This window comes from the organism of the source record quoted next, unplaced genomic scaffold (assembly GCF_019419815.1).
Source record: "Pyrus x bretschneideri cultivar Hongxiangsu unplaced genomic scaffold, Pyrus_bretschneideri_v1 Contig9, whole genome shotgun sequence".
Taxonomy (NCBI): Eukaryota; Viridiplantae; Streptophyta; class Magnoliopsida; order Rosales; family Rosaceae; genus Pyrus; species Pyrus x bretschneideri.
This window is the reverse complement of record NW_025999831.1, coordinates 3,611,363-3,624,051: the sequence shown is the minus strand read 5'-3', so window position 1 is coordinate 3,624,051 and position 12,689 is coordinate 3,611,363. Positions and strand designations below refer to the sequence as shown.

The 12,689-nt window shown below is 33.4% G+C and overlaps 1 protein-coding gene across 1 annotated transcript; it reads right to left on the bottom strand.

Annotated features, from left to right (window-relative positions):
- Window positions 1-1,404: 1,404 nt before the first annotated feature.
- Window positions 1,405-2,078, bottom strand: LOC103941240 (dirigent protein 19-like). The gene is given in 2 exon segments (XM_048576316.1): window positions 1,405-1,718; window positions 1,721-2,078. Coding segments are annotated over 2 exon segments (366 nt in total). The 5' UTR covers window positions 1,898-2,078; the 3' UTR covers window positions 1,405-1,529.
- Between the last annotated feature and the right edge of the window lie 10,611 nt (window positions 2,079-12,689).

Here is a 12,689-nt window from a genome sequence, read left to right as displayed (position 1 = left end):
TATAAAATTATGAATGTTATAATATGTAAATAATAACATTGTGTATTAGTGTGATTGTTACACCCAAAAATCTTCCACCAAAACAACCATAAGAGTCTTTGACGAAGTATCCAATTCGTTCTTCTTATCAAGGTTTGGTAGGAGGAGGCTTCAATGCATAAAATTAGATGATAAAGAAACAAGCACAAGGTGTTGAAAGAATTAAACCTAGCCTTCACACACTTACAAAGAAGAAATTGTAGTGATTGCCATATTGTTGAGGCCATGAAGGGCAGATGGTTGCCGTTTTGCTGAAAGCACAATGAAGTGAAAGGAAGATTTGGCTGCTATCTAAAGACGACTAAGACCAATAGTCTTGTTGAAATATGCCGTTTTGTTGAAAGCACAATGAAGTGAAAGGAAGATTTCGCTGCTATCTAAAGACGACTAAAACCAATAGTCTTGTGGAAGGGTAATGCTAGGAAGATCAAATTTTTAAATCAAATTTTGTAAATCAAATGATGTGGATATTGATGATTAGATTATTACTTAAGTTGATGGTCATTATATATTGTCTAAGTTGTCCTCATTTCAAGTCTTCCACAAGGTCTTGACTAAAGAGAAAGAAGTGTCTTTAACATGCTCTGCCAAAGGAGCTACATATCTTCGTATGGTTCATGCCACATTGCTTATATGCATATAGTATATTTACGAGGAGACCAACTTATATGAAACAAGTTCATTGTGTATTTGGTATTTGCTTCTTAGGATTTTCTTGTAGATTAAGGTTTTGGATTCCTTCCTCTTAGGATTAGGTTTAGGGTTAGTTTCTTTATAAATCTAATGTTTTGTAACTCATTTATCTACAAGTCTAGCGAGATATAGTCTCCTTGGGTATGTAGCCTTCTTGGCAATTCTATTCTGTTTCTTTGTTTTAAGTTAGTTAAGTAATATATTCGTTATTTGGTAGTCCATTTGTTCACCTGTTATGTATCCTAATTTTCAACTTATATAGGGTCAAAGGACTAAGGTTGGTTTTTAATCTTACAGTAGGAATTAGTAAGTTCAAATTATCCAAGAATTAAGATCTAGTTTCCCAATTATAAATTTATAATCTTCTGCATGTTACTTAAAATGCTCATAATGTTGGGAAACCTAAACATTGAACAAGGTTACTTTTGAAATATGCCCAAGCTACATGCATCATGCATATACAAGTACTTAAGTAACAAAATGAAATGACAATAATCAATTTTACAACAAATGATAGCGATGTGATAGTTAGATTATCGATCTTCTTTTACATAGGACTCAAATGCGAATGATTTACTGGATGAAAAGGAAAAGTATATTCTGTTTCGTTTTAAGAAGTAACGATATTTATGGTAAACAATAACAAAGAGTTACAATCGTCAAGAAGAAACCTGAATAAAACCAGGACACAATCATAGCATGTCATATTGCGGATAATTAATTGAGCCACAAGACTGATCAAGATTCATATGTATAGGCCACAGAAAAGCTAAGAAAGCAAATAACACGCACACCGGTTAATAATGGAAGACATAAACATTATACTCCACAACAGCATCTCCAGTTTTGATGTCAAACTGGTGAGTGCTAGCATGAGCATAGCCCCGAGCAAATCGGAAAAGCCCGCTTCCGCCTACCATCGGCGTCTCCCTCACGGCTGAGGACACGGTGTTGCGCCCCAACGCACTAAGAGTGCTACCATTATATACTTCCCTTCAACAAAAACAAAATTCAAGGCCATCAAAAGCCCCAACTCACTTTGTGAAGCTGAAGCATAAATACCTTGGGCTTTTCCGACTAGCTTAGAGCTCGATTCAGGGCCGATAGTCAATGGATCGTCCGTCATGAACACAGTGCCAAAGCCAGTCATGGAAGTGTTTGTCATGGGTGCGTCAGCCACTTTAACTGCCGTGGGGGTCGGCCACTGACTATGTCATGGAAGTAGAAGTGAATATGGCTTAATTTCTCTCTCTTTAAACCATGTTTTGATGAAGATAACGGTCTTATAAAACGGTGAGTTTCTGATGCGACAAGGGTTGAGAGGACGAAGAAGGAAATGGTTATGAGAATGGTGCAGGTAAAACTGAGGGTGAGTTTCTGATGCGACAAGGGTTGAGAGGACGAAGAAGGAAATGGTTATGAGAATGGTACAGGTAAAACTGAGGTTTTGGAGGGTCTTGATCATTGTAGAGAACCGAGGATTATGTAGAGCGTTTTGAAGGAGAGAAAGTATATACAAAAGAGTTTTAAGACCAGGAATTTAGTTTTGGGCAACCTTAATTTATAGTGACGAAAATGGATTTAATAAATAATTGTAAAACTTGGCATAACAAGTTGTGACGCTAAAATTTCGTTGTGTAAAATCATGAAACCGTCGTGAATAAATTTTAGCAACGATCATGCGACCCTTGTGATCGCTTCGCAATAAAACTGTGTCGTAAAAGTCTTCCCAGCTTATTGCGACACATTACTAGGGATGCATAGTTCCAAACGACAACCAACTTGAAAGCATATACAAAACAAAAATTGAAAATAAGAAAAATCTTTCCATGTAAATATATTAAAAAACAATGGATTCAACAATTAAAAAAATCTATCAAAAAATTACAATAATAATTGTCTTTCAGATTTGAGAGGAACCCTAGAAATCACTTTGAATAAGAAAAGAGAGAAGATGGAGATGGTTGCAGTAGCTTACAAGATTCCGATTGTGCTCCAGAATCTCTGATTGAGCTCAAGAATCTTGGATTTGTGCATTGATGATTTAATGTTTCTATTAAAGGAAAAGTCTGAGTTGGATGATATTAAAAGTTAGGGTTTTTATCACAAATGATCCTTGAAATTGACCCTCACCATCAAGATGGTCCTTGAAATTGAAAATCAATCAATGTAATCCTTGAAAATAGGTGTCACAAATCAATGTAATCCTTCCGTCACAATTCTATTAAAAATTTCATTAAGTGCTGATGTGGCACATAAATGGGCCCCACTAGATTTACGGGATTTTATCACAAATGGTCCCTAAAATTGACCCACACCATCAAGATGGTCCCTAAAATTGAAAATCGATGAATGTAGTCCTTGAAAATAGGTGTCGCAAATCAATATGATCATTCCACTACAATTCTGTAAGAAAAATTTGTTATGTGCTAATGTAGGTTTATAATTAATTAAAACAGTTGTCATATACCTTTTTATAAAATGAAATTTTTTCTTTTATAGTAGGGCCTACTCCGAAGAGAGATCCCTTCCATAAATTCTCAAAGGCACAAGGCTTAACCAAGACCTAAGAGGGGGTTTGGAAATAGTTTTCAACCAAAAATATGTGCACCTCGGTTATAACGTCATTATCACAAGGTAGACCTCGCCATTCTTTGAGTCACCAAGCCACCAGGGAAGCGCCGAACAAGCTCTCCAAGATTAAGGTTGTGAGGATGTTGATCACCTTAATGTTAATGGTGATGACTCAGAAGCCATTGCCAATTGGCCAAGCCGTCACCAAAGATGATCTCAATCCAGGTTCAATTCGGTGAAGTTGAAGTGTGTAATGATAGGTGTGTTGAGATTTTTTTTTTTTTTTAGAGAATAGATTTTTTTTTTTTAGAGAATAGACAGTGAGGAGGTAGAGGAATGTGGACTGGGATTGGAGGTGATTGCATGACTGGATTTTTGGGTTGACAACTTTTTATTAACTATTAAATTATTAAACCTATTTGTAATATTTTTTTTTTTTTAAATTTAGTTAGATTTATATGACCCATTTGTGTGTTACACCAATACATAACAGAATTTTTGATAAAATTGTGATAGAAAAACTACATTGATCTAGGACACTTACTTGTGGGACTACATTATCGATTTTCAATTTCATGAACCATTTTGATGTCATGAATCAATTTTAGGGACCATTTTGATGTCCAAGTTAATTTCAAGGACCATTTGTGAAGGAAAAAAAAAGAAGACTTATGAGACCCATTTATGTACCACATCAGTACTTAACAAAAATTTTCACAGAATTGTGACAGAATGACCACATTGATTTGCGACACCTATTTTCAGAGACTACATTGATTGATTTTCAATCCTTATATATCATAGTTAGCTATCAATTGCTTACATAGCAAGTCATTAGTAACTAACCCTAACTAACTCGGCTAACAACTTGTCAAACAAACTTAACCTATCTTTGACAAGTGGCACAACCATATCCATTCGGTTACTATCCTCAACAATATTAATTTTTTATGACAAAATCAAATAATCAATGAAGAAAAATGTGAAGGAGTTGTTTTTCATTATTTTTATTTTCTAGGATAATCAACTCTTAGATATAGATAGCCCAAATCATTAGAAAGAACTGCATTAATCATTCTAATTTAATCCCAAATCATTAGAAAAGCTGCATTAATTATTCTAATTTGTCTGCAGTATATAGATAGCCTTCATTGTTTTCGCAACATACTAAATTTAGGCTTTTAGCTTCTGCTTCTTCTTATAATGCAAGTATGCAACTATTTTATTTACTTTTACTAAATAATGTTTTGCAGTAAAGTGTGACCTTTTTTTACTAGAGATTGGGTACCAGACCCATCAGTTCCAAGATACACTAATGAAAGCTGCCATGCGATGGAATCTCATCAGAATTGTATGAAGAACGGTTGTCCGAATCCGAGTACTTTTAATGGAGGTGGAATCCAAGAAACTGTGAGCTACCCAAGTTCAATCCGCAGAGTTTTCTTGGTATAATGAGGAACAAATCATGGGCCTTCATTGGTGATTCGGTGTAACCATGTACAGTCATTGCTTTGCATTATCTCTCAGGTACACTCGAAAGCAATCAAATTTACAACTAACTAGCTTATGTTTACTTAATCTATATGATTGAGATTTACTGAACTTTGTTAGTATTGTTTTACATTTCTAATTAACCACAATAATGTCTATGACGATTTGGTCTAGTCGCACTAAGTTTTCACTTTGTTGGCCTCCGCCTTAAGCTCAAATCTCATTGACGACTGTTGCAATAAAGAGACTTTTAAAAAAATCATTTCACTTTTATGGTGACCACTGCATTTTAATTGGTGGTACAGTCAAACCATTTTTTTGGCAATTCCTGGGACGATGTTAAAGATGTTGGAAAATTTAATATTATTATTATATTAAATTAAATAATTGAATTGAAATTAGAAGTGATGCCTTTTGGTGGAAATATGTGTCTATCCTAACGAAGAATTGCAACTTTTGACTCTTTATAAATGAGCTCATGTTTTTCAAAGAGGTATCTCAAAATCTATAAATAGGGAAGCCCCCAATAAACATAAAGATAAGTTTTCGTCATACATACATATAGTGCATTAAATATTAAAGAGTCTCCTTGAGTTCATATGAGAGAGTTTTCAACACAATCGTGGTCTATCTTGGGAGACATGCACTGATCAACCATAAGCACCGTAGTAGGGTGTAAATTGTCTTAAGGACAAAGTGTCAAACACTTGCCTCGACCGTATTTTCTAGGTTTTTTTAACCCATTATATCATATTCATTTAATATTGGTTACTCATGTGCATGCATTACTCTGGTATATAAGTGCATGAATTATTTCTTGATTTTTCTTGTGATCTAATATAGCAATTAGACCCTAATTATTCCAACAAAAGAAGATAGGGAAATGCCTAGAAATAGGATATTTTATTTTAATCTTGGGACAGAAATATGACAAACTGGCCATGCACAGGCTACGTACACCATGCACAGAACCAAAATTACTAAAATACCAACATATAAATACTAAAAATCATTAGCCCATTGCATCACTTTTCTTATTTGGAAGAGAGGGATGTGGAGAGAGCTCTAGGCTTCGAGGTTGAGCTCATAATTCAAAGAGAATGAAGTGCAAAGAGAGGTGAGAATAGTGAGTTGGGTTTTGAGTTGACCTTATACTTCTGTTTTCGAACAAAGGGATACAAAAGAGAGGTGAGAGGAGTGAGCTGGGTTTTGTGCCATATTTTTTATTTTGGCTGGAAAGTTCCATTTTTTCTGGCTACTGAAGCTTCGGCAGGCATGGTAAGGTAGAGTGTTTAGTTCCAAGTTTCTACATCAATGATTTATGGAATACATGGATTGTTTGTAAGATGAATTAATACTTAAGAAGTTAAATTAGGGTTTGTGTTTCATGTTGGGGCCTATGGGTTGTGGAATAAACTTTACTTTTTGACGTGCAACAAAACTACGATTGAACAATTTCTGGTTCAAGTGTCCAATTGCAGAAATTTGTGAATTTTTTTTCATAATGTGCGTGTCATGTGCATGGCTACAACTTAATATGAGAAGCGGGAACGTTTATTAGTTATAATGCATGTATGTTGGGCCCAATAATTTAGCGAGTATGACCACAACTTAATTGGCCTCGGCGCATGTCCATGAAATAACGACAACGAGGATCATGTTTTTCACGTGCATGGTTAAGTGGTGGCTGATATACGTAACAAGAATTTTCAAACTGCCACTGTAACCCTTATATACGTAGCAATTATGTTTTAATTGTATCCACTATACCAATATATTGTTTTTAAAGTTTCTTATTAATGTGAAAAGCAGCTCGTTGCTCGATCTCCAGTTCTGTGCATATCATGTATGCATAACTGTACTTATGATGTGCATGTACAGTACATATGATGTGCATATGGTATGCATATAGTGTAGATGGTGGTGATGTCACAGGTGATGACGTCACTTTTCTAATTTCGAAGATAGAGCTGTGAACTCTGGGTTTTTGGATTGGCTTAAATCTATGAACGTATAATGTTCATGTCATGTGCATGTCACTGGAAATAGATGATTTTTAATGGGATTTCCAAAATCTACTTTCAGGTTAAAGATTTGTGAAGTACAAATCTCTAAGGGATTTCTGGAATCTAAGCCCCCACATATCACCCAATGTCGTTAATTGCATGATGCATGTCCACAACAAAATCGACGTCGTTGCATGCATTGATACAGATAAAAAATTTGTGATTTTCTTTGAACTTAGAGGGAGAAAGTGTCATTGGCGGAGAGAGATAGAGAGATTGCAGTAGAAAAAAATGGTGTCTTTAGTTTTTCATAAAGGATTTTCTTCGACATCTGAATTTTTTTTGGACAGCAGATTGGTTTTGATCCAGATAGGTTTTGAATGGGATTTTGAATTTGGGGAAGAAGATGATGATTTGAGAAAGAAATCCCTAATCTACAACTGCAAGCACATAAATTTGTTCATTTTCCAAAAGGGCCAATCAGTAAACACAAACAATCTCCAAATAAATCAAATCTTCCAACTGGATTTTCAAATTTGGGGAAGAAGAAGATGATGATTTGGGGAAGAAATCCCCAATCTGCAACTGCAAGCACAAAAATGTGTTCATTTTCCAAAAGGGCCAATCAACAAGCACAAACAATCTCCAAATCAATCAAATCTTCCAACTAAGTTTTTTTATTATTTTTCACTAATCTAAGAACATCCAATAAAATATAAATATCAATTTTAAAGAGAGAGAGGGAGGGAGAGAAAGAGAGTAGAGAGAGAAAAATCAGAAAATGGGAGGAAATAACCGATTTATATACGAGGGCAATTTGGTCAAGGTGTAGGAAAACTCCTATTTATGTCCGATTGTTGTGCATGGCATGTCCATATTCAAAAAATCATATTTTTGTCTCAAGATTAAGAAAATGTCCTATTTTTGCGTATTTCCCAAGAAAATATAACTATTATATGTAATTTTGATTTGTTTGCAGGGTTTTGCAATTTTGAATCTACTAATGCTAGTTATATGCCAAAAAAGCCCCTTCATTTTCTTCACAATCAAATCCCAAAAAAAATCAGAAAATAAGGACAAACTGGTAAAAGAACAAAAACTCATATCCCAAGGGGTAGTTTGATAAAAGCAGTTATCGAGTTGAGTTGAGACGTAATCTGAAACACAGTCCCACTCTTTCACAACTGCCCGTGCCAGTTTGAATCAAAATCCACTCCTCCCTCTTAACCTTTGGCCAGCGTAAAAACTCATTCGTTTTCTTCCTCCATTAGTTCTTCAATCATCTCACGTATTCAAATTTTTTTTTTGTTTCTGTTTTTTTTTTTTTTTTTTTTTTTTTTTTTTTTTTTTTTTTTTTGAGATTGTTTTAGCCCACTAGATTCTTCTATTGCTACTCAATTCCGAGATTTGATCATGCTTTTTTGAATCGCAACATAAAGAGGTGATGAGGCTTTCAACCCATTTACAAAGGATCCCAATGCCATTGGGTGTTTGAGTGGTATTTTCATTTCTATTGTCTCTGTCTTTTTTATCATATATTCTTTTGTGTGATCATTTAGGAATATTTTGTATGTTGTCACCGGATTCAGCATAACAAGGTTTGTCACACTCAAAATTGCAAGTTAGTAGTCATATGTAAACAAATAAACTCCATGTTTGTCCCTTTGCAAAGCAATATTGCATAAGTTTGGATTTATTTCCAACTCAATTTTTCATAAACGGTTGTTACTCATAAATGCCCTTGAATTCATCTACCAGACTACCACACAGGAATGAATTCATAAAGAGAACAAAGGCTTTAAATTTCTAAATCCATACCGTTGGTTTCTTAAGTTATTTATTTTGGATTTTTATTTTTATATTTCTCTCTCTTTCCCACTCCTTCATTGTTTGGCTTTGATGTTGGCATAATCAATCATAATGCTACTCTCTATGTTTTTTTTTTATTTATTTTTTTATTTTTTATTGTTGTTCAATGCAGATTTTGGTTGGAATGCAAAGCGAGCATGCATGGACAATCATCGATAGGTTTTGATTATGATTTAATTCTTTATTGCTTTTGGCTAATTTTGTGTTTTAAACAAGGGGCTTTTCGATCTAGGTCCAAAAATAAAGGTAGTTTTTTAACTAAGTCCAGTTATCCAATTACATATTTTTATACTAATTTTGCCCTTTTAGATAAAAATATTTAAATTCTTTAATTTTTGTATCATTTATTCAGTTTTTAATTTTGAATATTTAAATACTAACTAAAATATTATCTAGTAACCACCTAATGATGTTTACCTACAAAACCGATATAATTTAGTAACTACCTATTGTATAGGAAGAAAAATACTTTATACCAACAAAACAGATGTAATCTACCTACAAAACAAAAATAAACTACCTATTGTATAGGAAGAAAAATGCTTTATACCTACAAAATAGATATAATCTACCAACAAAATAAAAATAAACTACCTATTGTATAGGAAGAAAAATGCTGAACCTCCATGGCAAAACATTAGAATAGAAATATGATATAATATACCTCCATTAAAGGAACAAATACTAAACAAAAAAAAAAGGAACAAATACTAAGTTTCAATTGCTATAACTAATCCTACAATTAAGGGATAAGTTAAACCACAAATAATCATATAATTAAGAAATTTTGAATATTTACTACAATTTATAAGTCTAAGGGATAAATATGGTACAAATTATAAATAAGCTTACGTGGAATATCAATTATTGGACCTATTTCAATGCAGTGGACTAATTGTACTAATGGCTCACAAAATTGGATCTATATCAAATTATCCCTTTAAACAATTTAGCTAATTCTGTTTAGAGATATTATTTCTCTCTATTTTTTATAACTAATTGTTTACATGTATTATTTCTCTATGTTTTATGTACTTTTGATATTCATACTGTTCTCAAACACAACATCAGAAAAGAAATGAGTAGTTTTGCGAGGAGAAGATGGAATTGAAAGAATTGCAATGGGTAATTCCTACAGATATATCTCAAATTTTCCTCCCAATATTTCTTGAAATTTTCGATTATTGGACAAAAAGAAACAGGCCAGTCATGGTTAGTCAATAGCGATTTTCCTTTTGGGATCGAATTGGGAAGGTGATTTTGATGTTTAACTTTTCATTCAGATTTTGATAAGCCTTTTCTCTTTCTAAGTTGCTGATTGTTTTCTATCTTTCTCTCACAGCCCAATGAAAATCCTCAAAATGTTGGTACTTCTTCACGATTCCTAGACAAGCATCAAACGTAACCAATTTCACTTCAGCAGGATCAGCTACAAAGGTAGAGTTCTCTTCCACAAAGGTCAGCATTCCCGGGAACTTGACACCAAGGCACCTATGTGGCAAGATCCATCATACTTCCCCGGTAGCCCACGTCCCTCTTTTTTTACAAGGCCATTCAAATCGAGGGCTCAATACATTAGCTTTCAGCCTGACAACATGATACTGCCATCTGAAACTATGAATAATTCCCTTTCCAAAGAGTTTCCAACCCTATAAATCCCATAGCTACATTACCATCACGAGTAATGGAATGAAGAATACCTACTGGTGAGTGATACTTTCTTCATGTGTACCCAACCACCAGCTTCGAAGCCAAAAGTGACTTGCTTAATATTCCTTAATTTTCCTTAATTTGATATATATATATATATATATATATATATATATATAGTACCTACTTTATTTTCCTTAATTTTCTTGCTAATTCTTTGGTTTAATTTTCATTTCTTGATAACTTTTCACTTTTGGTTCGCAAGACGTGACATCCTCAAAGTCTCAGTGATATTATCAATCATGCTTTTATTTAAAGACTTTGTAGAATATCTTATTTTTTGTTCAGTTGTTTTTCAATGATGAAAATAGGATGTCATACATGTTTGGTAGTCATTTCACAACTTCATTGATGTTCACTGAACTATTCTTCTGTACATGCTTCATGTTTTCTTAAGAACATAAGTATGAAAAGTAGACGAGATGTCTGTTGTAACTGTAATTGCTACTCATCTTTATTGTAGTATGTTTTTTTGCTACCTTTGATTCCTGTTACTCGATTTCTCTCCCAAAACATGTAATTATGTAATGTTGTAATACAACAACATATTTATTCTATTACTGTTTTCACTAATATGGTTATGCAACTTATGCTTTTTCCTTTGCATATATACGAAGAATGATTGAGGCGTTGAGGGATCACATGAGGCTTTGGAAGTATTACTTCAATATATTCCTAGGAAAAGATAGTGAATCTCATTTCATTTGGGCATAAATTTATCTTTTTAGACTGTTTAATGACTAAAGTTGTTCATTGTAGCTTGAATTTGTTACAATTAAAATCAAGTTCATTAACAAAGATAAATTCAGTATATACTTATACAAGCTTTGTATTACAAAGAAATATTCAACGAGATAACTCCAAACAAATATGAGAAAATTCGATAACTTTTATTATCATTCACCTTCTTTCATTTAGGAAGACATGTTATCACAAAGCATTCGTACATATGGGATAGAAGTAAGTTGTACTGTGTGGTAGTGTAACAAAGAGATGACACATATGTGTATTCTTACTCTTCAACTTAATGTGGTAGATTAATTGTTTAATATGTTCTCTTACACTATATTTAATTCGTTATTGTATTTCTTCATTTATTATTTACTAACATCTTTGAACATGCTTTCTAGGCATATGTGCAAGGATTCCTTCTTTTAACACACATTTATACGCGACTTAATTATATTGTATTTCTTTTTATTTGCAATTGTATGCTGCATTTTGTTTTTATGACATGGTAAATAAAACATCTAATCTATATCATTACTGCATCAAACTCCATTAAGCAAATTTAAAATTTTAATCCAATTGAACCATTTAATGTGGCAGCAGATATAGCACTATTTTGGACGTAATTAATTTGTTAGGATTATTTATTATCATATTGACCTAAGTGAAATAAGACTATTGCCATCAGATTGTCACACTATCAAGTTTTGTTATAAATTTATTAAACTTACAATATGTAAATAATTACACCGTGTATTAGCATGATTGTCATACCCGAAAATCTTCTGCCAAAACAACCATAAGAGTCTTTGACGAAGTATCCATTTCGTTCTTCTTTTCAAGGTTTGGTAGGAGGCTTCAATGCATAAAATTATATGATAAACAAGCACAAGGTGTTGAAAGAATAAAACCTAGCTAGCCTCCACACACTTACAAAGGATGAAGAAATTGTAGTGGTTGCCATATTGTTGAGGCCATGAATGATCAGATGGTTGCCGTTTTGTTGAAAGCACAATGAAGCGAAAGGAAGATTTGGATGCTATCTAAAGACGACTAAAACCAATAGTCTTGTGAAAATATCAATTAGCAAATTCCATGCCACAAAAGACGACTAAAACCAATAGTCTTGTGAAAATATCAATTAGCAAATTCCATGCCACAAAAGAAAGGGTGTAATTGGTAGAGTGTGGTGCAAAGACGACCAAAAAGTGCCAACGTCTATTGGAATAATGCAATTCTGTGACTGAAAGAAAGCAATATAAAAGGGGAAAAGCATGGTCCATGATGGTCTATATATTGTCCAATTCGTCCTCATTTCAAGTCTTCCACAAGGTCTTGACCAAAGAGAAAAGAAGTGTCTTTAACACAATCTGCCAGAAAAGCTACATATCTTTGGAGGGTTCATGCCACATTGCCACTTAAATATATACATTATATTTACGGGGAGACCAACGTATATAGAACAAGTTCATTGTGTATTTGGTAATTGCTTCTTAGGATTTTCTTGTAGATTAAGGATTTGGATTCCTTCCTCTTAGGATTAGGGCAATGGTTAGTTCTTTATAAAACAAATGTTTT